The sequence below is a fragment of the Peromyscus leucopus genome, chromosome 3 (genome assembly GCF_004664715.2).
Source record: "Peromyscus leucopus breed LL Stock chromosome 3, UCI_PerLeu_2.1, whole genome shotgun sequence".
Taxonomy (NCBI): domain Eukaryota; kingdom Metazoa; phylum Chordata; class Mammalia; order Rodentia; family Cricetidae; genus Peromyscus; species Peromyscus leucopus.
The window spans coordinates 20314176-20341614 of record NC_051065.1 but is presented as its reverse complement, the minus strand read 5'-3'; the positions used below and the strand labels follow the sequence as shown (position 1 = coordinate 20341614).

At 42.4% G+C, this 27439-nt stretch overlaps 1 protein-coding gene across 7 annotated transcripts in view; it reads left to right on the top strand.

The window, feature by feature from the left end:
• Dync1i1 (dynein cytoplasmic 1 intermediate chain 1) overlaps positions 1-27439 on the top strand; it is a 312403-nt gene that overhangs the window by 19185 nt on the left and 265779 nt on the right. For 3 of the 7 annotated variants that reach the window (XM_028869831.2, XM_028869829.2, XM_028869828.2), the window contains exons 2-4: positions 12747-12863; positions 24472-24586; positions 27156-27297. In XM_028869831.2, coding sequence (XP_028725664.1) covers positions 12756-12863; positions 24472-24586; positions 27156-27297 — 365 coding nt within the window. In that variant the 5' untranslated portion in view covers positions 12747-12755. The remainder of the gene's footprint in view (positions 1-12746; positions 12864-24471; positions 24587-27155; positions 27298-27439) is intronic. The other 4 variants (XM_028869834.2, XM_028869832.2, XM_028869833.2 and 1 more) reach the window with 2 other exon arrangements.

The window sequence follows — 27439 nt, the reverse complement described above, 5'->3', positions numbered from 1 at the left end:
AGAAGAAAGGCACATCCTTATTTCTCACCAAAGATGCAGAGCAGAATCTGAGGAATGAGTCTTGGGAGGGTTCCCTAGTTTATTGCCCTTTGGTTATACTACTTTTTTAAAAAAATATTAATTACATTTATGTATTTATGTATTTGTTTGTTTGTTTAGTGTGGGGGCGGGTAGGGGGGTTAGATAAATACTTCCAGCCTCTGATTCTAGAACTCAGGTTGTCAGGCTTGGCAGCAAGCTCCCTTACCAGCTGAGTCATCTTACCAGCCCTGTCTGTGACTCTTAATTCTTCATGAAATCTATTTTAAAAACACAGGTTGAACTATTTACCTGTCTTCATCCCCATAGGAGGGCAGAAGTCTCCTATGCCATGTAAAAATTATATAAATAAAACTATAATTTTCTCTTATTAGTCTGTTGTTTGTTATAAGGTTCCCAGACAATGAATCTAAGATAGACAAAAGGAAAGGATATTTTTCCTCTCCTATATTTTATGGCCTATAAACACCTTCTGGGGTGTCTGACTGAGTTGAGATGCAAAGGTGAACTGGAGCTATCAGGTAATGAGCAATAAGAAGAGCATTTATGAAATTTACCAGGTTAGAATGGCATGGAATGATTTAGTATGTGATGTCAAAACAAGAGCTAGGAAGTTGAAGTCTATGGGTGGAGAGATGGGGAAAAAGAGGGCTTTATGCACAATAACATGGAGCTTGGGTACATGTCATAGGAATGCTATAATGGGAGAAGTTTCTTCTTCTGATTTGGGTTATCAAAAGGTCATCCACCCACAGTGGAGGGTGTATAATAAGGAATAGTGTTTAGTAAGAAGAAAATACAAGGTGAATGAAGTATAGGGACTGCCAGATGAGCAGTGTTGGAGACTACCATTGAGTAATGTGAATGGATCTGGATAAGGGATGGCAAGATTGCAAATTTGACATAGTAAAATTTGGAGGACTCTTGAAACATGTCTGTGGTGTACTGTGAGTCTGAGGATTTGGGAGCTGAAGAAGAAAAGCAGAAAACTTGGGGATGGCAACATTGTGCAAGAAGATATGTAGAGTGGTAGTTGGTTAAGATTGCTTGCAGGAAGAAGTCCCTCACCATAGACCTTATAACCACAACCACCTGGCCAAACAGAAGCAGAAAAGTGCAAGGAAGTTCCTGGAAATGGACTAGAAACAAGGTGGAAAATCTGAGGGTTAGAGGGCTCTGAAAAGTCTGTGAGAGCCATAGTTAGTCTTATCCAAGGCTAGCAGATGACATGAAATGTTTTGTTGTGCACGCAAAGAAAAACATGGATGTGTAAGAGTTTGTGTTTACTTCTGGTGGGTAGGCTTTTAGCTAGTGGTATCAGCTGATCCATGAAAGATAACAACATAGAAGTCAATAGACAAGAGCCTCCTTTAATCTACTTGGTATGTGCATTTTGAATGCCTACTGAAGGTCCAGTGTGATGCCGAGGAGCTAACATACCAGTTCCAAATGAAGCTTACATCATGGTTTGTGGAGAAGTTGCCTCTTACTATGTGCTTCTTGAGAGCACTTATGCGAAGTACCTGTCTTGTTGATTTAGTTACCTGGTTGAATACCTGGCCAAGGCAGTTGACTCAGCCTTTCCAGATGTTTTGACCCCAGACTCCTTTTGCAAAGTCCATTTTCCTGCTGAATTTCCTTTTGATATTCTCTAGAGGGCTCCTATGTTCTTACTTGTGATTCCATTTTCTTGTTCCTTTTCTGCCCTAATTTTAATAGATACAATTCTACAATACTTCTCTATAGTTGTCCAAACTGTTCGATCTCTGGTTTTGTATGCATTCAAAGATTATACTTGAAATTCTCATTTTCTAAGGACTCTTGATATCATCTGAGCATTTCCTGAGGGGAGATACTCTAAGATATGAATGGCTGATTCTCTTAATTGAGGAACAATTCCCTTTTTCAAAGGGAATCATGTAGAATCTCTAAGTTAATGAAATGCACTGTAGGGGTCAGAAATAAAACAGAGATTTTTCAACTTTTTGGCAAAGATAACAAGGGCTTTGGAGTCCTTTAAGATTTAAGAGCTCTCATTCTGACTCTGTTAACTAGATGAGGACAGATTCCCTACGGATTGATTTTGCTCTCTAGAATAATGGGCCTCTATGCTGAGTGCTTGAGTCTCTCCTGTTTAATGCAGTGCAATTTCCAATGCTCAGATTTCAGCTTAAGGAGGCAATTTGGCTGTTGAGAACCAGGAAGCAAAGAAAGAAGGACTAGTGACAGTACACAGACATGACAATCATAAACATACCTCAGAAATTCATCATGAACAAACAAAGGCTTACTTTGAAAATATTGCCTCATTTTTTTAGTTAAGAATTTATTATATATAAAATTGAGAGGCATATAGAAACTAGAGATGTTTGAAATTCTGTGTATATGTTGAGATGAGATAGTTTTACTCTAGTAGTTGTTGTTCAAGAAACTATATTCTCCCTAGGTAGATAAAACTCATGGAGTCCTGAAGAGCACTCAATATTGGTTTTGATGATGCACCTACAAATTCCACAGGCAAAGGCTTTCATTGCAGTTCACATGTTCTGCCATAAGGAGGTGATAAAGAGTTATAGAAAGCGTAAACTGAAAGGGGACCAAATAGTATCCACTCCAAAAGCCTTTTAAGAAGAGTTTTCCTTGGCTTAAAGTGTGTGTGTGTGTGTGTGTGTGTGTGTGTGTGTGTGTGTGTGTGTACGCATATGCATGCATGCGCACATACATATGTGTACCCATGCACATTGGGGGAAGGTGGGAAATGGGCAGGAATGGGGACACAGAAAAAAGTCTTTCTTTAGGTATTCAGAGTAGAACCCAGGACCTGCTCAAGAAGGCAAGAGCTCTACCATGGAGCTACATCTTGTCCCTGAAAAGGTTTCTTGGTTCATATTCTTTACCTCTTGGCTGGGTAGCAAGTGGGACATCTTTCACATGCAAGTCTTTGGGAAATCTTTCTCAAGGCCTTATCCTCTCTCCCTATTATTCTTCATGTTGTGTGTCAGAGGTCATAAATTTTCCTGGTATTTCTAAACTGTTTTCTGTTGTAGAATTCCTGTATCCAATCTGCATTTCTATGCTTGCTGATTTCACAACTGTGTCTTTCACTTAGTCTTTCCCTTAAAAGAACAAGCTCAAATTTGTTTTCCAAGGTTATGTTTTAAATAATGGCATTTTGCTAAGTCAATGTCTCTGCAAATTTTAGAATCAACTCCATATTACTAAAATGAGGTTAAGAAAGAGTGCAGTTTGGGGATTTTTTTCAGGCTCCAACACACACTTAGTATGTTAAGTGTCGAGACTATTTTCATAGCACTAAGATATTATCTGTCATTTTCATTGTGTTGATATTTGCAGGGAGGATATAAAAGAATCTTGGGTTTAATTGCTTGTGTCTAAGCATAACTCAGGGTAGGGGTATTGCATCACTAGTGATGGTAGCAAATCCATTACTGCATAATCATAGCTTAAAAAGAAGCCCAACTGTGCTTAAGATTGTCCTTCATGAGCAGAACAAATACTAACATTCCTAAACTTTCACTCTGTGTGGCAAAGACAATGTACAACTTTGCTGTTGCCTACCAACATTTAGTTGTTGTCTTAAGAAAAAGCCTTGTTGCAGTTGTTTGAATTGTGAGTTCAAAATGTTGCCTCTTGTTTTCATAAATACTATTTGTTTTTCTTTGAGACAGCAGCTGAAAGTCTATGAATTTGGGGTTTCAAGAGCTTACCAATAAAATGATTTAGAAATAGTGGGGAAAAAATTAGTGAGCTCAGAGCATGGTGTGAAGAATGAGAAGGTCAGGCCCTTGAGGAAAAGTTCCCACAGAACTAAACATGAAAAATTTCCCACTTGCCTACCCCAGCTAAGCAGCAAGACACCCTTTAGGGGCTGGGGATGGAGTTTGGTGGTAACGCTCTTGCCTGATATTAATGCTCTTGCCTGACATAGGGAATACAGACACATGGCACATGCAAGGCTTTGGGTGTCATGAGATATCTCTCAAAATCAGTCCATGAGCTTGTCTTTATGAGAGCACAGCTGTCTATAAATTTTTGCTAAGGATAAAATTTGAGCTATTAAGCACAAAGTAAAATCAAGGGGAGCTTTTAGCTGCTACCCCCACCATGAACTTGAGAGTTTTACAATCCCTGGAGAGTTTTATGAGGACATTGATAGTAACCATCTTCATTCTAATTTTTGGATATTATGTAATGAAATACACCAACAGTTTGAGGAGTTTGCAAAGTTCAATATTGTCTAATTATTGATTTTTTTTAGCAAATAACCATTATGTGGCATTAGAAAATCATACATTGCTAAAAGATTCATTCAACATGCAAGATAGATGAGTAGACTTTAATGTAACAGAAGTTCAATGAACCAAAAATTCATTGATTGATGTAATTGATACACAAACTGCAGCTGCCCTTCAAGGAACAGTGCTACTTGTTGACTTTTGCTGTCAAATCGAAGGAAGCCTGGAATTACCTGAGGAGACCATTGGAACCTTCCTTTCTTAGGCTGCATATCTATGTGAGGCCAGATTGTCTTCATCTACTTCAGCTAAAATAGCACATCACAACAAACTGCACAGAAGTAACCATGAGAATCTAGCTGACTTCTGTTCAGCTATTTAAAAGATATGTAAAAACATAAAAATGTCACACTCTACTATTTTTTTGTCTTAGAAGACAACGTTTTTAAGTAACAATGTTGTGTGTTGTTCTAAAATTCATTATTAAGAATATTTAAATTGTATTAGCTTTAGTGGTTAACATGGTGTATGTTAATAGATATGACCCAAATAAGCAAAAGCCATTTAAGGTACTTGATAATTTATAGGACCATTTTATAAGAGGAGTATAAGCAGGTGCTTAAACTCCTTAAAAGAATGTTTGAGAGCTTCTTTTGTACAGTATAACTAGGCCTGACTACTGTCCTATTATGAAATAAATATCATTAGTATCTTCATAGTCGTCTGATGGCTGTAAAAATGTAAAAAATAGGCTCGAAAGGTAACTCAGGTGATAAAGTGCCTGCCTTGAGGACCTGAGTTCAATTTCCTGACTCCACACTAAAAAAAAAAAAAAAAAAAAAAAAATACACCACCACCAAGGGCTGGGCATGGAGGCATGTGTTTTTAATCCCAGAGCTCAAGCAGTAGAGACAGGCAGATCCCTTGGGCTCCCTGGCTAGCCAGCCTAGCATACTTGGTGAATTCCAGACTGGCAGATAGACCCTGTCTCTGAGAAAAGGTGGATAGTACTTAAGGAATGACCACAGAGCTTCTCCTCCGGCCTCCATATATACATGTGCATGCGCACAGTTTTAGAAAGCAGAGCTGGGCATTTAGCTCCATGATAGAGCGCTCGTGCAAGCATGTACGGGGCTCAGAGATCCATATCTAGTGCTGCAACTACAAAAATACCAAATGCCCTCTGTAAATCTTTTGTCAGTCCACTCCTAACTGAGATATCTGCATTTGTTTAACTGTGAGATGTAGCCGTGAAAATGTGTTAACGTTTGTGGTTTGTATCTACTCTTGGCTTCCTTTCCAAGTGGTAGGCGCTGTACTTCATGAGGAACCAGGCAGGTGAGACTAGCACGTGAATTATCAGATTTCTTACACATACCTGGTGGCAGATGGAAAGTCCAATAACTGGTAGTAGAGGCCTGATGAGAGCAACTGATTTCAGACAGGAAAAGAGAACTTAGGGCTGTGTATTTTTCAATGCCTCTGGCAACAGCTAGGCAGTGACTTAAACCTTATAGAATTCCAACCTTAAGCTTAAAAATACATTCATGTATGCCAGCATTAGAAATGGAATCTCCAGCTGCTGCCAACCTAGACAACCAAAGGAAATAGAGATCCGTATTGTTCAAAAGCCCAGCCTTAGGAGGGGCTGTTACTGAGCAGCTGTGTAAACAGAGCTAACCCCGTGGCTTCTCCTGCAGACGCTTGGTTCTAAGGAAGACTGGAGTATGGGGTCCTGAGCAACTGGGAACTCAAGGGGGTTGGGTCTTATTCTTGGAGTCCAGACAAGCTGAAGGTTTTTGTTTCCACGTGGATGTGGATGGACTTAAGAACTGAGCGGGAGACACCAGGGAAGCTGTAAGGAGTCATGACCATGACTGTATTTCCTTCCTCCCTCAGGTTCTACCTTTTCCTTTCACTTTCTCATTCTCTCAATTCCACTTCTCCTAGTCTGTCCTCTGTTGAAATTCATGCTCCTTGGGGACAAATGGGTAGTTCAGAGTAGGCTGTCTGTCCAGCTTCCCCTGTAATTCCTACGTTCACAGAATAATTAACTACATTACTGCATCCAATGCATTTTTTTTTTGTTTTTTGTTGTTTTTTTTTGTTTTTCGAGACAGGGTTTCTCTGTGTAGCTTTGCGCCTTTCCTGGAACTCACTTGGTAGCCCAGGCTGGCCTCGAACTCACAGAGATCCTCCTGCCTCTGCCTCCCGAGTGCTGGGATTAAAGGCGTGCGCCACCACCGCCCAGCGCATTTCATTTTTTAAAGTAGCTTTTCCTTTGTGTCGCACCTCTCAGACCCTTTGTTTTTACTTCACTTAGTGGTCTCTCTTAGGTAGAGGCCTTCTAGTCCCTCTGAAGTGACTGAGACTTTCAGGCACATAGATAGACTTTCCTGGATTCTGGCCTTCTGATACGATTCAGTAATATGCTATACCTCCAATGTGTAGCCTATTCCCCTAGCAACATTTTCTAATTGTTGGGAGCTCTGAATGATGAATTAGAGTAGAACTGGTGATGTGCGATAGGATTGGCATGAAAATCAATAGTACTAATAATTGATAATAATAATAATAATAATAATAATAATAGAAATAAAGCAAAGTAGATATCTTAGTTTGAGGAACTGTTGCTATGACGAAATACAATGACAAAAAGTAACTTGGGGAGGAAAGGGTGTATTTGGCTCACACTTCCACATCATTGTTCATCATCAAAGAAAGTCAGAACAGGAACTCAAACAGGGCAGAAACCTGGAGGCAGGAGCTAATGTAGAGGCCATGGATGGATGGGTGTTGCTTACTGGCTTGCTCAACATACCTTTCTCAGCTCACCTTCTTATAGAACCCAGGACCTGCCCAGGGATCGCACCGCCCACAATGGGCTTGCCCCCCCCCCCCCCCGCCCATTCACCACTAACTAAGAAAATCTTCAAGCTTGCCTACTGCTTGATCTCATGGAGGCATTTCTTAATTGAGGTTCCCTCCTCTCAAATGACTTTAGTTTGTGTCAAGTTGACATGAACTATCCAGCACTGTGGAGGAGATGGAGGAGTATTGGCAGAAAAGAAATTAAGTCCTGTGAGTGTTTAATATCTGTCAGACACTGTTGTGGGCTCTTTACTTACATTAATTGAGATCAAAAGCATGGCAGTTTGCTGTGACCATAGATAAACAGAAGCCAAAATGATAAGAACTAAGTCCGAGACTAGGGAGAGTGGATGTGAAGAGGAGCTGAAGAACAAACCAGGGAACAAAAAAGGCATTAGAGACTGTTGAGACCTGAAAAATGACAGCCGGGGTGGTGATTGGTGTTTGGAATCCAGAGGAAATGGGGTAGATGAGTTGAACCTTGAATTGTCTGTTTTGGGGTCAGCATCATTAGGTAGATGAAGAAACAGAAAAGGTGAGGTAGGCTTGTGTGTGTTCCATTATATCGACACTAGAAGATTTTGGGGTGAGGGATCAGATGTGGGAGGATGAGAAACACAGGAAGGGTGAGTGTGGCAATGGACACAGTGAAGAGTACAGCACAGGAGACTAATGTGAGAGAACATGAGATTATGGAACTCTGTTCTGGAGATCAGAGAAGGCACGGGGGAGGGGAGGGTGCATTGACTGATCCCAGAAAGGATAGAATTGAGTGAAGTTCAGCTGCAATGGACCCTAAGTCCATTGGAGGCAACTCTTGAACGGGTTAATGGGTGGGAGAATAGTCTATGATTAGATGGGGAAAAGCCTGTCCTCAGAGATATGCAGGATCTGTCTTTCTAACCTCTATAAGAGAAAAAAAAAAGCCAACTTTTCATGTGTGTGAAGAGAGCAATAGTTAACAGAGGTGGCGCTGACTTGTATTTTTTTAAATTTTTTATTGATTCTTTGTGGATTTCACATCATACATACCATTCCCATCCATCTCCCCACCCCTTTGTTTCTGCCCTCTGCCCTTGTACCACCCCAAAATAAAATAAAATTTAAAAGAAAATCCCCCCAAAAAAACACCAAAAATAAAAATCAAACAAAAAGTCTTGGTGTGGAAGCTGCAGTGGGGGTGGGTATACAGAGTATACCCTGTAGTCCACGCATCTTTACCAATGTGTCCATTGCAATGAGTCATTGGTCTGGTTCAAGGCCTCTGACTTCTGCTATACTATTGATGCTGTTCCCTCACTGGGACTCCTCTTGAATACCCTGTTGTTGCCTTGTGTCATGGAGATCCTGCAACTTTGGATCTGCAGGTCCAGCCCATTCACATGCTCTGGCAGTTCATAGATGAGGTGGATATTGGGGCGGGCCAACTCATAGCTCTGGTTCTGGGATTGGGTGGTAGCTGAGTTGGTCAGCCCACCAGCTTTCCTCATCATCACCACCCAGGTGAACTCTCCAGCACTGCCCCAGCTAGCTCACCCAATGCAGCAGGCAGCAAGGAGTGGGTTCAGTTCTCCTGCTCTTGTGCCCTCAGCTCAGCCACACCCACACCACCAGGGCCAGCTCTCCTGTGCTGTCCAGCCAAGGTGCAGGGCCTACTCTCCTGCTGCAGTTAGTGAGGGGCTCTCCCGCTCTCATTCCCCCAAGGCCAACTCTCTCACCTGCAGCAGGTGGCAAGGGGTGGGGGTGGGCATCTTTTCCTCACCCATGCCGCTCCATGGCATATGAAGGGGAGGAGGGTCATCTCTCCTATTCTCATGACCTCAGGGCCAGCTCTAGTGTGACTTGTATTTTTTGGACTGAGAGTGTCAGAATTGCCATGGGGTTCTTTGACTCACATCCCTCAAGTTTTGTTCCCCTTCCTACCTGAAGTGGCTCTGACGTGCAGGGAGATATAGAGGGTGGGACTAAAAAGCCCCCTGTCTTGGGAGATCCTATGGAGGTCAGCACTGATATGGCATTTAAGTCCTCATGTGAGGCATCACATTATTTATGAAAGCCCATTCATTTTCCAAACTATCTACTTTACAAACCCTTTATGAGGCATCCTATTGAGATTTCTTATTCCCCTGGGGGTGAATGTTAAGTGTCTAGTTTGGAATGGGTCCAACAAAATCAATACGTAGTCAGGCCCTCTGGAGCTGTGTCCTTCCACAGTGCGGCTCCACTACAGCTAAAAGAGATGAGCTTCCAAACTTGTCTGCTTGAAGCACTCCTTAAGTCTCTTCAGTGCCTTTTGTGTTGTCTTGGTAGTATTATCTCTACGGCTTAGCATGCTAACATTAGTAATTAGCATCGTCAGACACACATCTGCCTGCCTGCCTGCCCACGCTGCCTCTTTATCCTGCACCTCGCTGAAAAGACAAGCCAATTCCTCTTGTGATTAAACTTTGCAGCTGTGGTGACCTGCACAAGACTAAACCTGTCAATAGTCAGTCATGGATTGGGGATGAGCTCTTAGGGCATCCTACCCCTCCCTGTTGAACCCTTGGTTACTCATGGATTCTAAGGGGACAGTCAGTGTCTTGAGCTGTGTACATACCAGGGAGCCCATCAGGTACCAGTGGATAATTCCAAACTCTTGGTCACAGAGACGACCCTAGTTAAAATCAGTGGGTCATAAGGCAAAGAAAAAAGCGTGAAGGTAAGAAAGAGATTTGTCAGGAGGAGGAAGCATTGTTGACATGGGGTGGGAGAGAAATAAGAGAAGATGGGAGATGAGAGTCATCAGCATATATGTATGTGTGTGTGCATATGTACATATGAAATTGTCAAAGAAGAAAGTTAATAACGAAAAAGTCACAGCCAATATAGACCGCTGTTAGAATGTAGTTTGTTCCAGATGGTGGTAATATGTAGCTGAAGTGTTGTCAGGCAATTTTGACTGGGAAAACATAGGAAATAGTTGGGGAGAGATAGAGAAGGGGAGAGCTGAATGCTCTAGAAGTTTCTCTTGTCTGCTTTCAGCTTAGAACAACACAGCTATTGCTCAGCGATTTTCATATTTATATATATATTATGTTATATATTATACTTTGACCAAAGAAAAATTTTAACCCCATCAATTACAATAGATTAGTCCCCATGGGCTAAGAGCAAGGTAGCTTCTCAGACAGCTTTAGTAAGTAGCATTGTTCCTTCTCCCTGTCAGGCATCTCACATCTTGCTGCTGAACATTATTAGCCTCTGATTCCACTCCCCCCCCCCCAGCAGGTGCAGCAGAATCAGTGTTGCTGGCGCCAGTCTCGCAGCAGCTTGCCTAATTTCTAGTGTCTGCTCCTGTTGTCATACAGGCAAGGACAAGAATAGGGTGGGCAAATTCCTTTTTTATTTTGTCTCTCCGCCTTTCCATGAGCTGCTGTGATTGGCCCACTGCATCAAACAGAACTCATTTTTTTGTTTTTCTCAGGCTTTGCCATTGCTTCTATACACAAACACACACACACACACACACACACACACACACACACACACACACACACTTAATTGAAGTTCTATTTCTTTATCTGGATTCCTCACTTCTCTTGTACACACTTTCCAGGCTTCTCCTTTTCCCACATCTTTGCACATCCAAATTTTCCCTTCATTTGTGAGTTCCTGATATTGCTGGGCATCCCCTTCAAGTTCTGCTAGCTCCACTATGCTCACCCTGGTCTGTGCCCCCAGATCTGCTTTATTTATTTATTGGTTGGTTGGTTTTGGTGTGTGTTACTTTGAGCTTAAACTTCAGGGCTTGTGTGTGTGTGTGTGTGTGTGTGTGTGTGTGTGTGTGTGTGTGTGTGTCTAGTGGATCACAGCACATAAAAGCTTGAATGTAGGTTCCACCATATAGTGCCTGCACGGCCTTCAATCCTGTGGGTTTCCTCCTTGCTTGTTTGCAGGAAGAAAGATGGAAGAGTGTATAATCATTGGTGTCTGATAACAGTCTTCTCCAAACCTCTTGTGTCTGAAAATGCTTCTGGCCCATTATCATGAGCAGTGCGTGACAATGCTAAAGTTAAGCCTCGGAGCTGGAGAGATAGCTTAGCAGTTAGGGCACTTGCTGCTGTTGCAGAGAACCCGGGTTCCCAGCAACCATATAGCTCACAACCACCTGGGACCCCAGTTCTAGGGAATCCAACGGCCTCTTTTGGCCTCTGTAGACCCAAAAATGCATGCGGTACACAAATGTATGTGGAGGCAAAACAATCATACATATGAAATAAATATTCTTTAAAAAGGTATATAAAATTGAACCTTGTGTGGATAAATTGTCCTAAGTGTTCAACAAAGGTTAGCTCCTATTTCTTTTTTTGTTTGTTTGGTTTTTTTGTTCCTTTGTTTTATTTTGTGTTTTGTTTTGTTTTTATCAGAAACAATGGGCATATGAAAGTCATGGATAACTCACTGAAACTATTACAATTAAAACTTTGGGAATAAATCACATATACACAAGATTTTCTTTCCTAATGCAGGGGAAATGCACTGCCAGGAAAAGGGGAGAGGACTTCTGGAACAATACTTTCCTGAAATGAATTCCAAAGTTTTTAATTAAGACTGGTATTAGTAAAGAGAAAAACTTGACTATCTTTTTTTAAAATTTAATTTAATTTTATTTTACAATACAATTCAGTTCTACATATCAGCCACAGATTCCCTTGTTCTCCCCCCCTCCCGCCCCCTCCCCTTCCCCCCAGCCCACCCCTTATTCCCACCTCCTTCAGGGCAAAGCCTCCCCCGAGGACTGAGGACTGAGATCAACCTGGTAGACTCAGTCCAGGCAGGTCCAGTCTCCTCCTCCCAGGCCGAGCCAAGCGACCCTGCATAAGCCCCAGGTTTCAAACAGCCAACTCATGCAATATAGCTCCTATTTCTTATGTACATCAACACCCTTTACTTTGAAAGAGGTCAGTGCCAAAATAAGGAATATTACATTCAGTATGCAAATGAAAGTTTATAGAAATAGAGTTATTTGGCAGACGAAATTAAGTGTGACAGTTTGGGAGGAGTTTACAGGAAAAAATTAGCATTTCAGAACGCATGTCATGTTAGGCAAAATGAAATTTCCTAAGCTCCATGGAGGACGGTTTATCCAGGCCATAGATACCTAAGCTGAGCACACTCTAGGGCTCCCAACAGACTATTTTCTTTGTGCAGTGTGGAGATGAATTGCTCCATCTGCATCCCAACTTGGAGTCCTCCTGATGATTTCTTTTTGATCCTCACTCTCTCCTTTTGTTTATCTGCGAAGAAACTTGTACAGAAAGCGTTTTGCTCCCCTGGAAGTGAATTGCTATTCTTTTTCAACCCAGATGACAACACCGAATTTCTTTAGTCATTTATGGATACATAATAGGAAAAGAATCACATAGAGTTGGACCCAACCTGAGTTCTTTCTCTTCTTCAACACAGACTAAATAAAACAGCCGGTTCTTCCCCCAAGTCATATTTGCAAGCTGAATTCCCTTTTGAATGATTTTTCAGCGACACCACAAAAAGATTGCTTACAGAGTCTCACGTTCTCTCTCCCTCCTTTTCTCCAAGGAAGCAAAGATGTCTGACAAGAGCGACCTAAAGGCTGAGCTGGAGCGCAAAAAGCAGCGCTTGGCCCAGATAAGAGAGGAGAAGAAGCGGAAGGAGGAAGAGCGGAAGAGGAAAGAGGTGAGGCTGGGTCCGGGCGTTATGGGATCAAAGGGCCACTGGGGCCCGAGAAACCAGTTAGCAGGACAAAAAGGACCCCTGAGAAACTGGAATGAAGTGTGAGCGTGTATCCGCACACTCTGAAGAAGGAAGTCACCCCTCCCTGGTCAGTACTGTCAGGAGTCCTACGTGGCTCAAAAGCCCAGGTTCACCCTGGATTTGAAGAGAACACTGAAAGTGGCCCATGATCTCTTTGTTGTTGGATATTCTTTCATCTGTCTGGACCATGTTCTCCTAGCCTTACTTGGGCAACAATGGTTGGTTTTTACTTCATGGAACTGCTAAGGTTAGGATGACCTTCCCTCTCACTGCCTAGAACTTAGAATGTAGTTCATACCTATGAGAGAGAGAGAGAGAGAGAGAGAGAGAGAGAGAGAGAGAGAGAGAGAGAGAGAGAGAGAGAGAGAGAGAATCTATTTATTTTTGCAAAAACTAACAGGATGCCCACTTTAGAACAATGACAGTGGATTTCCCATGATTCCTACATGCATGCATCTCCTGTGAGCAATAAGAAAGAATCCTCAGCTTGGTTACGTGGGGATCGGGTAGGAAGGTGGGTGGATACGACAGAGTGCGGTGTTAAGTGTTGTGGCAGAAGGGGGTTTTCTGCTGTCACCAAAAGATTTCTTTTGTCCAAATAGCAAGGACTTCAGTCAGGCAGCTTTTCTCCTGGTAAATTTAAGGGTCAAAGACTCTTGACCCCAAATTCAAAGCCTGTCATGTGTCTTCTACCATCTCGATCCGAGAAGTGATGTATTTCTTATTCTCCAATCTTTTTGCGAGTGTAGAACTAGCCCATTTGATGCACAAAAAGCAGATGGCAGAGATATTTGTGAATAGTTTTCTAGAAAGGAAACTTTGTACAGGGTGATATGCCTCCATAAAGAGAAACTGGGACTGCTCCCCACACAGCAATTGGTTCCCCCCCCCCCAAGAAAAAGGAAATGCGCTGATGCCTCATAATCTAAATAAATGCTGCTTCTTTCTACAAGTTTAAGAGAGGAAAATAACAGATTTACAATGTTTATTATTTTTCAGTAATTGCCCTTGCATTTCAGCCTCCTGGCTTCTCCCATCTCTTTGTGCCTCACACAGTGACTGATGTGATGGTATGCTTGTCCTTGCTATCCTACATAATGGTTTTCCCTGAGAGATCTTTGCTGTCATGTATGCAGGTTGTGGGTGAAATCGAGGTGAGAACTGACAAGGAATGGCTATTCATTTCCACGGGAGGCCCAAAGAAAGCATTATGTGATTATGTTTCCCTTCTTTCAAATGTCAACAGCTACTGTATCTTTAAAGCACCTGCTATTCCCTGCTAATAATGGGTTTCCTTTTAAACTGACACTCTAATATCCGACTTGAATTTCACAGAATTACTGTGAATTGTGATGTGATATAGGAAATCTGGTTCCAAATTAGGCTGTCTGCTCTATCTTTTTCATTTTACACATTTTGGGGGAATCACGGGCCAACCAAGCAGATGGAGGCTAGCTTTCTTTTCCTTCTTTCTTTCTTTCTTTCTTTCTTTTTTTTTCTGGTACACCAAGTAATTATGAGAAGTAAAAGTCTCACCCCCTGCATATCAAAAAGAGCTTCCAGCATATTTCTGGCCTCCATGCACCTCTGGAATTCAAGTTGCAGAAGGACTCCCTGTCTCCATTTCTTAAGGGACAGGGCAGCTCTGAGTCACAACAGCAATTCACAGTCCTACACTCCCATGCTCAGTGCCACTCACAAGATCTAAGTCAGGGCTCAATCTTGGGATTCACTGGCTGTATTATATTTAAGGTCTGCTCTGGCTTTAAATCTCCTCTCTGCATACTCTAGCATCCCTCAAGAAGCTCTTTCCTTTGTGCCATTTAAGCATCTATAAAACAAACAAACAAAAAGCACTGGCTTATTTGATGAGTGGATGGATAAGAGTGGGACACTTGTGTGCTGCAGCAAATGTGTGGAGCACATTCACTCTTTCCACTATGTGGGTCCCAGTGATTGAACTTAAGATAATCCCCCTACTCATAGATGGGTTTATTTGGGGCTTACATTTCCAGAGAGATAAAAACACATCACTGTGCAGTGGGGAGGGGCTTAGTCCTGCCCCAACTTGGTATGCCAGCCTGTGTTGGTTCCCCAAGGAAGGCCTTACACCCTATGAGGAGTGGATGAGGGTAGGGAAGGGGGAGGGGGAGGGGGTTTGACTCTGTGCCTACTTGGCCCCCACCCTCAAAGGAAACAACAGCAAGGACCCCTGCTACACAGGAGAAAGGGAGGAAGGGGGAGCTCTGGTTGATATGTAAAATGAAAAAAAATTAACTAAAAAAGAACCATCACTATCATGGCAGGGAAGGGGTGAGGAAGGGGAAGCATGGGAACAGGAAAAGCTGAGTGCTCACAGGCTCATGTCTCAGAGAGAGTAAACTTAGGATGGTGGAGGAGTTTCAAACCTTACAGCCCATCTCCAGTGACACACTTCCTTCAGCAAGACCATACCACCTAGGTGCCCCCAAACAGTTTCATCAACTGAGGACCAACTGAGTATGAGTGACATCTTATTAAAATCACCACGCCATGGAGCCACCTCACATCCCTGTTTAAATATCCTTTGCAAATGGTTCTGGCTCCGTTTATTCTGAACACCCAGTGCCATCAGACAGGTAGTGTTAAGCCTGGTGGTTACACACAAACTTTGCATTGTATGTGGTGCAGAAACTTGGTTCTGCCCTTCACAGAACAATCTTTAGTGAGGGCCTCTGGGAACTTGTCTTCTTGACAGAGTTCTGTACAAATTCCAAAAGATACTAGAGAGCAATGGATAGTATAGAGAAATGGGGCAGTGAACCATAGTAACCTTTCTTGTGGCTGTGACCAAATACCTTACAAGCCAACTTAAGGAGAGAAAGGTTTCGTTTAGCTCAATTTAAGGGGATAAAGTCTTTCAAGGTGGGGAAGGTATGTTGTTGGCAAGCGCTGTTTTAGTTGTAGTGACCAGAGCATGAGGCAGCTGGTCACATTATGTCCACAGCTGGGAAACAGAGAGAGATGAATGCTGGTACCCCATTTGTGTTCTTTTTTTTATTCAGCTCAAAACACCAGCCCATTATGGGATGGTGCCACACACTTTCAGCATACGTTTTTCTCTCTGGATACACTCTCGTAGACATGCCTAGAATATGTCTCCTAGGTGTTTATAAATCTCATCAGGATGCCAATCAAGATTAAACACCACAGTGAGAAACACCTCTTACTGTGCTTCTGAGAGACTAGTGAGTGAAGGGGCCTATAAGATTGATGTATACATACACCTTGATCAGGATTGGATCTTATTTTCCAAGTACCCTCATGAGGTTTTAGTGTTTTTTACAGGTTTATTTATTTTTAAAAAGTGTGTGTGTGTGTGTGTGTGTGTGTGTGTGTGTGTGTGTGTTGTAAGTGCATTTGAGAACAGCTTCTATAGACCCCAGAGGTGTAGAATTCTCCCTGCAAGTGGAGTTACAAATGTTTGTGAGCCACTGGATGTGGGTGCTGGGAACCAGACTCAGTCCCTATGCAAACATAGTAGATTTTATCTGCTGAGCCATCTCTCCAGCCCAGAGGCTACACTATTTCATATTGGAAAGAAATCTCTAACTAATTTATTCTGATCTTTTTTCAAATGAAGAAATAGCTTCGATGTACAAGACTAGCCTCCTTTTGTCTCTAGCTTTAAAGAGGATCCTGTCACCAGACACCTGGTTTGAACTTAGAACCTGGGGAGCATTCCGTTCCCACAATCTACAAGCATCATCATGGTCTGGAGAAGTATAATAGAATGCTTTTCTTCCCCACTTTTTTTTCTCTCTAAAACCACATTCCAGCCAAATTAGCCTATAGTGTAATATCCCTTATCTGAAATGGTTTAGAAAAAAAAAATCCTACTTTGGATTTTATTTTTCAGATTTGGGAATGTTTACATGTACACAAGTTGGAAATGTGTTGGGAGACCTAAATTTATACTTGAAATTCATTTATGTTTCACAAACACCTTATACACATAGACTAGATATATTTTTATATGATGATTAAGATAATATTTTTCATGAAACAAAATTTTATGGTATGGAATTCTGCATTCTGGAATTATGTTGAAACTCAGAAACTTTTGCCTTTTAGATTGGGGATCTCAATCTGTGCTTACACAGTCCTCTATGGACCACACTCTCCTGACAGCAAGTTTAATCCATTTCTGTCATACTGTCCTTTACCCGGCCATTAATTGCGCACACCACACATCTTTCAGTTCTTGTCTCTGTCCTTTACTACGGAAAGCCACCTCTGACTCCTCTAGAGACAGGAATTTTCAAGAGTGGAGCTCTATATTATTTTTTTAATTTTGTGTCTAACACACACTTTACCACAGAGTATCTGCCCAACAAAAGAATGGAGACAGAATTAATAAACATACAAGCTGTTTGGGGCAAGTGCGGAAGACACTGATCTCAACATTATTTTTAACCATCTAAAGTTCTGTCCTGCAGATTGCTTTGGAATCTCTGAACCAAAGGCTATGCAATGCCCATATACATCATCATCACTGCCCATCTACAGCCCCATCACTGCCCCATCTACAGCACCATCACTGCCCCATCTACAGCCCTATCACTGCCCCATCTACAGCCCTATCACTGCCCATCTACAGCCCCATCACTGCCCATCTACAGCACCATCATTGCCCATCTACAGGATCATCACTGCCCATCTACAGCCCCATCACTGCCCCATCTACAGCCCTATCACTGCCCCATCTACAGCCCCATCACTGCCCATCTACAGCCCCATCACTGCCCATCTACAGCCCCATCACTGCCCATCTACAGGATCATCACTGCCCCATCTACAGCCCCATCACTGCCCCATCTACAGCCCCATCACTGCCCATCTACAGCCCCATCACTGCCCATCTACAGGATCATCACTGCCCCATCTACAGCCCCATCACTGCCCCATCTACAGCCCTATCACTGCCCATCTACAGCCCCATCACTGCCCATCTCCAGGATCATCACTGCCCATCTACAGCCCTATCACTGCCCATCTCCAGGATCATCACTGCCCATCTACAGCCCTATCACTGCCCATCTCCAGGATCATCACTGCCCATCTACAGCCCTATCACTGCCGCATCACTGCCCATCCACAGCCCCATCACTGCCCATCTACAGCCCTATCACTGCCCCATCTACAGCCCTATCACTGCCCATCTACAGCCCCATCACTGCCCATCTACAGCACCATCATTGCCCATCTACAGGATCATCACTGCCCATCTACAGCCCCATCACTGCCCCATCTACAGCCCTATCACTGCCCCATCTACAGCCCCATCACTGCCCATCTACAGCCCCATCACTGCCCATCTACAGCCCCATCACTGCCCATCTACAGGATCATCACTGCCCCATCTACAGCCCCATCACTGCCCCATCTACAGCCCCATCACTGCCCATCTACAGCCCCATCACTGCCCATCTACAGGATCATCACTGCCCCATCTACAGCCCCATCACTGCCCCATCTACAGCCCTATCACTGCCCATCTACAGCCCCATCACTGCCCATCTACAGGATCATCACTGCCCCATCTACAGCCCCATCACTGCCCATCTCCAGGATCATCACTGCCCATCTACAGCCCTATCACTGCCGCATCACTGCCCATCCACAGCCCCATCACTGCCCATCTACAGCCCCATCACTGCCCATCTACAGCCCCATCACTGCCCATCTACAGCACCATCACTGCCCCATCTACAGCACCATCACTGCCCATCTACAGCACCATCACTGCCCCATCTACAGCACCATCACTGCCCATCTACAGCCCCATCACTGCCCCATCTACAGCCCCATCACTGCCCATCTACAGGATCATCACTGCCCCATCTACAGCCCCATCACTGCCCATCTCCAGGATCATCACTGCCCATTTACAGCCCTATCACTGCCCCATCACTGCCCATCCACAGCCCCATCACTGCCCATCTACAGCCCCATCACTGCCCATCTACAGCACCATCACTGCCCCATCTACAGCACCATCACTGCCCCATCCACAGCCCCATCACTGCCCATCTACAGCCCCATCACTGCCCCATCTACAGCACCATCACTGCCCATCTACAGCACCATCACTGCCCCATCTACATCCCCATCACTGTCCCATCTACAGCCCCATCACTGCCCCATCTACAGCCCCATCACTGCCCATCTACAGCCCCATCACTGCCCATCTACAGCCCCATCACTGCCCATCTACAGCACCATCACTGCCCCATCTACAGCACCATCACTGCCCATCTACAGCCCCATCACTGCCCCATCTACAGCACCATCACTGCCCATCTACAGCCCCATCACTGCCCCATCTACAGTCACCATCACTGCCCATCTACTGCCCCATCACTGCTGCCTGAATTAAGATGTTCTGACTTTTGTGTTGTTTGTAGAGTTAGAGTTAGAAATTAAGTTTGACTTTTGTATACTTTATTTAGGCTCAGACTTTCAATGAAACAAAAAGATTCAAAATTGAAACGGAACAAAGTGCCCTTTGGTGCTGCCCTGGATGGCTTACTGTCCAGAATTCTAGCGTGAAGAGGGAATTAGGACCACCCGGGTGGATCATCTCCAACAGCTGAGAAAGCTGCAGGGGTAAAACACACTCTGTGCTACTTTGGATGCCAGTTGCTTTCTTGGCTGTGGTATCATGGCTGAAATCTGATTTAAAAATAAAGAGGGTGCCCCCATTTAAGACACAGGCCCAATTTCATGAAAACTTGGCTTCAGTGCAGTGAGGTGAACTTAATGGGGGCCACCCTGAAGTTTCAGCCCAACCTTGGCCTTATGCTGAATTGCAGGAAGCTGGGACAGGTTGAGGTTTTCTGCGTGTTTTCACTTGTCCCTCTAATAAATATGGAACTTTCTTGGGAAAGTGATTGACAGCTCTCAGCTGGCAAATTGTCTTTCTTTGATTATCCTCTCTGTGATTATACCTCACAAACAAAAATATCACTTTCTGGGAAAGGCAACTGTTGTCTTTTTAATTACTAGTATTGCCAAATTAGTCCACGGTGAGTCATTAAAACATGGCAGGATCCTGTAGTTCTTACAGGGGAGAATCATAAGGTTCATCACTAGGGCACTAGTGATAGTCTCTTTGAAGAGATTACACCTTGTTTTGTGTAGGGCGCTAAGAGATACCCGGCTTGTTTCCGATAAGCTCTGGTCATATACCTGTGAAGTTCCTGTAGTCAGCTTTGGGCATTGAAAGCTTTCCTAAGCTTCAGTAAGCCAAGAGGAATATGTATCCTCATTAGTATATCCCAGCATGATGATTTGTTCCAGAAGAATTAAGAAAGCCAAAAATGGAGCTGGCAGGATGACTCCTGATAAAAGCACATGCCCCTCAAGCCAGACAACCTGAGTACAACCTCTGGAACCCATCTGAAAAAGCCAGATGTGGTAGCCTGGAGTACACAGCATGACAGACACAATAAGGGAGACCCTAACCAACAAGGTTAATGGAGAGAATCTTCTTCCAAAAGTTCCATCCTGACCTCTACACTCAAGCTGTGTGACATGCGGGTGGGCGCACCCCCAATCTCTCTCTCTCTCTCTCTCTCTCTCTCTCTCTCTCTCTCTCTCTCTCTCCCTCCCTCCCTCCCTCTCTCTCTCTCTCTCTCTCTCTCTCTCTCTCTCTCTCTCTCTCTCTCTCTCTCTCTCTCTCTCTCTCTCTCACACACACACACATTAACATATAAATAATAAAATAGTGGGCTTATGAGATGACTCAGCAGGTGTATAGACCTGTCACCAAGAATGATGACCAGAGTTTGAGCCCCAGATTCCACCTGGTAGAAAGAGAGAACCAATTCCTGCAAGCTTTCCTCTGACCTCTACATGCATGCCACAGCATGCCACTCCCACTCTGGAGTCCTACACACCAAAATAAGTGACTGTAAAAAGTTAATTTTGCAAAAGAAGGCAAAACAGACAGTGGGTTGCATACTCACCTGTGCTGAGAAGTGAAAATTTAGATATACTGTTTAAGTACAGTGTGTGTGTTGCCCACCTTGACACACAAATTGACCTCTGCTATCTTTCTTAAATGCCTACCATTTAAAATTAGAATAAATCTCAAACCCCAAACCAAAGGTATACCTTTCCACACAGGATACTATGACAGAAAGTCTGGTCTACTATACCAAGGGAAGGTTAGGCAGATCATTTTCATTTACTCTGTGAAGGCTCCACCAGCCCATCTCATTTCCATGGATACTGTCTTACTTCAATGCACATTTGTTGACAGAAATAGCTTTTGTGAGCTCTGGGTTTCTAGATTTCCAAATATCTTGTTCTCACAGTAGTGTTGTGAAGGAAGAGGTCCCTAAAAGGGTTGCGGCTGAGAGAAATTGACCTGAAAGATACATTCAGCTAAGATTCTATGACCATAAAATAATGCCTGCCAAAGTCATTCTTGAAACACCTTTTTATTAGGTATTATAACCCAAGAAACTGATCCAGGCATGTTCACCTTGTGATGAACAGAACAATTGTGTTGCTACCAGTAAAACTGAGAGTCAGTCCAGTTGAGGCTAAGTCCATCTCTAAAGTACCATGCTACTCTGCATTTCATTACTAAGACAGGTTTTAGTTGTTTTTTAGTTTTTTAACCTGTATTTCAGTAGCACCTGTAACTATTCCATTTTCTTGCATCTTTCCCTTTTCCCTCCCATCCTTCTCTTTACCTGTATGAAAAATCAATATGGATGGTGATTTCCAGTCTCCTGCATCTTTTCCCCTCAGCTCTGCCTTTGTTCGTTGTGTGCATTAACACTGGAATATGCTTCAGTTGTTTAAATGTTACCACTGGAAAAGAATGTGCACTTTCCTATCTTCACAGACAGGGACAGAATTGCCTTCTGAGAGTGTGGAGTGATATGAGAAGACTGACGTCATCTACGACCCTCTTCAGCTCCATTTAGACCCCAAAATGACAGTTCTCTCCCTAATGACAGATAGATTGCAAAAATGAAATTGTACTTTAAGGCCAAGGTCAATAAGAACAGAAGTGCTGAGCCCAGAGTAACATAAAAATACACACTTGTCTTATAATCGGGTTGTAGGCTATTGCCTGGGGCAAGCCAAACTGCCCTGAATTCTTTCTGCCTCAGGAACATGAAACTAATTATACTCATTGAGGTAATTTACCTGCCAGGATGCCCAATGCCAAAGGGGAATAAGGGAAGTCTGATAATTAATAGGGTAGTTGGCTAGACAGGCTTCAAGACAGCTTCACTTCTGTGGGCTCATAAAGGTTGCTTGTGAAATACACACTAGTATTCTCTTGGTTCAGTTTTGGGCAAATATGTTTAATTACAATTTGACTCAGAATACCTCCCTTCATCATCTTTTTAAAAACATTTAATTAATTATTTAAGAGCTCTATACAATGTCTTTTTACCATATTTTCCCCTCTTCCAGGACACATGTCGCCTTCTTTTAGACCCATTAACTTTAATTTTTGCTGCCTATATATTCTTGGGTGTGTGGCCATCCAGTGGAATGTGGTCTACATACCAGGCACCACACCCTTAAAGAACACTGACTCTCTCCTCTCCCAGCAACTATCAGCTGCCAATAGCTCCTCAGCTAGGGGTGGGACTTCCTGTCTCCTCCCCCTCCCCATACTGTGTTTTTATTTGCTTTAGCTTGTCCACATCTGTGAATGCTGTCATAACCACTATGAATTCATGTGTGAGGCGTCTGTGTTGCAACTGTCAAACAGTTTCAATGTAGTCATTTATTACTAATGTATCTTTCTACCCCCCTTCTTCGGGAATCTCTTAGCTTTGGAAGGAGGAGTGTGATCAGTATGAAACTTCCTCAGAAAGCTAGAAATAGATCTCCTATGTGATGCAGCTCTACCACTCTTGGACATATATCCCAAAGACTCTATATCCTACTGCAGAGATATTTGTTCATCCATGTTCATTGTTACTCTATTCACAATAGCTAGGAAATCCAAACATCTTAGATGACTTATCAACTGATAAATCGATAATGAAAATAAGGTACATTTACACAATGGAAAATGATTTTACTGTTAAGAAAAAGAAATTATGAAATCATCAGGTATATAAATGGGATTGGAAGCAATCATTGTGAGTGAGGTAACTCAGACCCAGAAGATATGAGTGGTTGCATGCTTTGAATCTTTGCCTAGGTGTGTTTCATTTGGGGTACCCATAGAGGTCAAGAAATTAGTAAGGGGCCATGGAGGTGGGGGAGTTTCGAAGGAAGGGAGACAGAATGCAGTGGTATAAAGGGGTAAAGGGAATAATGGACTATGAACAGTTAAATGGAGTAAGGAATAGGAGAGAAGTATAGAGGAAGAACTAGCAAGATGGATGCGAGATAACACTCAAGACCCTTGATCTTTTTTAGACACCATTTTAGTTTGTCACAGTCCTATATAAAAACACAAACTAGGCATAGGATCTGATTTCACATGGTTGGTGTTTTAGATATAATTTTTGAAAGGAACTTCTAAGTAGAATTTTGTTTTGTTCACACTATGTTTTCCTAGAAAGATATTTTCTTCTTTGAGTTAATGTGTTAATGGTTCCTGTGAAAATCAGAATCTAGTTTAAAAAAAAAAAAAAAGACCTACTGAAACAATATACTGCCAAGCTACATTGCCTTAATATTGACTCAAGCCCAGGTTTCACCACTATGGGCTTCTACTACTAATACAAGCAGTAAATTTTATAATTACAGGTTTATATAAATATACTTTTTGCTTTTCAGCTAGATACCAGAAATTTCCATTTCTGGAGTATCAGTATTACCAAGTTGCTGGTCAAGAACCGATGTCCCAGAAGGAACAAGGAAGCTAACGTAGACAAGACTTACTTTTAAAATAGCACACATCAGAAAGTTTGCCTTGATGCTTCCTTCCAGAACCCTGAAAGTCTCTTATTTCTAGTTATTACATTTTACTTATTTTGTATGCATGTGTTTTTTATGACTCTCAAATGAGTTCTTTTTGTTTTGTTCTTTGAGACAGGGTTTCTCTGAGTAGCCATGCCTGTCCTGGAACTCACTCTGTAGACCAGGCAGGCCTTGAACTCAGAGATCTGCCTGCCTCTGCCTTCCAAGTGCTGGGATTAAAGGCCTGGGCCACCACTGCCCGGTGCTTAAATGGGTTCATTTTCCACCACACAGGTCCTAGAACTCAAACTTTGGTAGCCAGGCTTGGCCTCAGGTGCCATTACCTGCCAAAGTATCTCACCAGCCTAGGAAATTTTGATACCGTACGATAGAGATGGGGGTGGGTAGCAGGACTTCAACCAAAAGAGAGAGCCTGTGTCAGTTACCAAATGAGCAGTTACAGTGGTTCTCATCCTCCACACATGCTTATGTCCATGTAGAGCTTTGCCTGGTCTTTGGTCAAGGCGTTTTCCACTTCATGGAGGAAAAGCTTGCATTTAGTTATATCACTAACTTTCCTTGCTGGCATCAAATTTTTTAGGCAGATATGCAACAGAAGAAAGAACCTGTTCAGGATGACTCCGACCTGGACCGCAAACGCCGAGAGACGGAAGCTTTGCTGCAAAGCATTGGCATATCGCCGGAGCCCCCTCTAGGTACTTCATCATGCTTGGATTACTACGCTCAAGCAGAACTTGTGTAGACAGACCATGTCCAGCATTGTTGTGCTTCTAAGTGTTAGCTTTATTATTGCTTTCTATGTTTAAAAAATCTGGGGTTTATTGTCCTTGTTGCATGTACCTTTTAGAACTGAGAGGGCTGGAAGGAGATGGGAATGATGCTTACAGAGTCATTAGCATTTGCTGATTATATGCTCATAATTTCCCTTTGTGTCACCAACAGATTAATTTATACTTGTTAGGGAGTATATACAAGACAGCTTGGGGTTTTTAAGTATTAACAAATTGCTCTTTGTTTCTACTGCTGAAATGCAACCTCTCTTTGCCTATATAGACAATGTTAATCTGGTTATAATACTGTGAACACTATAGGCATAGAGTTCTTACATGATGAAAATAGAGTGTTCAGTGGGAAATTTACAGAAAACCCTAAAATTAGCAGCTAATCAACAAGTTCAGGTTTACTTGGCATGTGTACCTTGATTTCATTGTTAGTTGGCATTTCCATTGCAACACCCCTCCTCCAACTCATTCATTTCTAGTTGATTGTCCATGAAGCCTTTTATCACTGAGGTTTGGGTACTGAATAATTTATTTTATTTGTTAAAGGTAGCTTGCATGTGCTTATTCTGCCACTCGTATGTCTTTCGTGTGTTTTATTTATTTATAACTATTACTATTTCTTTATTTTCCATACATCTAAAAAAATAATCTGAGAGTGTCTGTAAAACTACATACTATCCAATACATTAAAAACAAAACCATTTAAATGATGAACAGGAATAAATACAATATCAGGGCTGTTTTAAATATTTCATCGTTTAATTCCTTTCTTGACTTCTACATTAGAATAAAATTCCTTTTATTCTCATAGTTATTTAAATTAAGAAAAAAATTACCCATGAAAAGCAATTATTCCTATCAATATAAATAAGAGAAAGAATATATCCAACTGAAAGTATTGCAAAACATAATTTAATGCATAAATATGAAACTAAAATACTATTAAAAAGCATTTCATTTTATCTCAATTGTGATATGTAAAATCATGTCTCTGCTGCTATAATAAGCCCTCATAAAGCTAGATTTTGTTTAACTTCTTATTATGTAAGATGTAATCTATAGGGGATTTGGCTGGTAGATCTTCTTTGAGAAGTTAGCCAACTTCTATGTACTTACCTGACATCTGATGTAAATTAGACATCTATCGATCAATTATATTTTTGCTTCAAAATAGTCTTTGAAATGTGGTTGCTATGTCAACACTGATTAAACACAGTAGTGGTATGTCCTATTATCCCTTAACCTGCATAAAGCTGGTGATTAAACTTTAAAAAACAAAATACTTGAGTATCCCCAGTCCATAGCCATGTTCTCAGCTACCCCTGAATTCCTTCCAATGGGACAAATTTTCACCCATCTCGCCAACTTATCCTCTGCCTTAGCATGAAGGGTAATCAGGGAGTTAATTGAAGAGTCATGTGAAAATACCCAGCTCCTTGACTATTCTGTCATTGTGGTACAGTATTTGAAGGGGGAAAATAAACTTGTTAAGCCCTTTACCCTGTTAAATAAATAAAAGGAAATCACATGTGATGGAAACCAAATGGGATGCTACACTCTTGTACTGAAGTTTCTTTCCACACAAGGCTTCCTTGGCATGTGTGGTATGAATCCCCTGAACTGGCCGGCCTAGGGCCCTCTTGCCTGTTTGGTGTGGTCAGTGGCTGAAGGACATTTAGCTTGATGTAAAGGATGGAGAAAGAAACTGCATTTGTGCTTCCTTAGTTTTGTTTGGTTTTCCCTTTATCATCCTCGCTCAGGTTGTCAGCTGACCTATCTTTGAGCTTTCTCCCACCCTCAGAATGGCAGTTTCCTTCTGTTCCTGTGTCAGCGTCTACCAGGGCTGCCAGAGACAGAGGAAAACCAGTCCCAAACGAAGTAGAAAGTGGCTGGGATGAAACCGTTCATTAAATGTAAAAATAAAGCAGGCTGGCATTTTCCTTTGTTTTGAAAGAGATTTTTAAATTACCAGGCTCAACATTTACCCTTCCTCTCTGCCACTTAGTCTCAGCACCAAATTGTTTATGTGCCATGAACCCATACATTTCTCTCTAAACTAGACACTCAACAGATTTCTCACCCTTCTTGGGCATTTAAAATTATTTAGGCTCATCCATTTCATAACGTTTAAAGTTTTATAGACACCTCATCTTTTAAATAGGTCACATCTATACTAACAAAATAAAGTGAAGAATTAGAATGATCTAGATAGTTCCTACCAGAGAAAGGTAGGCTGAACTATCTGGATAACCATTGTGGTTCTCCATTTTACTTCGTTAGGTGGACATGGCCTCGGAATCCCTCAGTTAATCCTGTCTAAATTCATTTCAGACTTTCATTTTCCAAAATACGAAAAATTCACTTGACTTTCTTCCTTTTCTTTCCTTTTTTTTTCCTTATCCCATCTCAATCTCCCCTGGCCATACAACCACTTTAATTTGGGTCCATCTGTTTTGGTTTGTCTGACACTGCTCTTCCTCAGTGCAGCCGCTGCATTTTTTAACATGGGATACCTGTTATTTTCATTATTTAGTCCCAACCCCTATGTCTCCCTCTTCGAAATCAGTGAGCACTCCCAGTGAAGCTGGAAGCCAAGACTCGGGCGATCTGGGGCCATTAACAAGGTAAGAATTGCCCTTTCAAAAGGCCATGGTGGGATGTGAATCACACAAGAGAACACTGAAAATGCCATCAGATCTGCATGCACCTGTTACATCCTTGCTTGTGCCTAATCCACGCTGAGTTGCAATATTTACTGACAGAGAG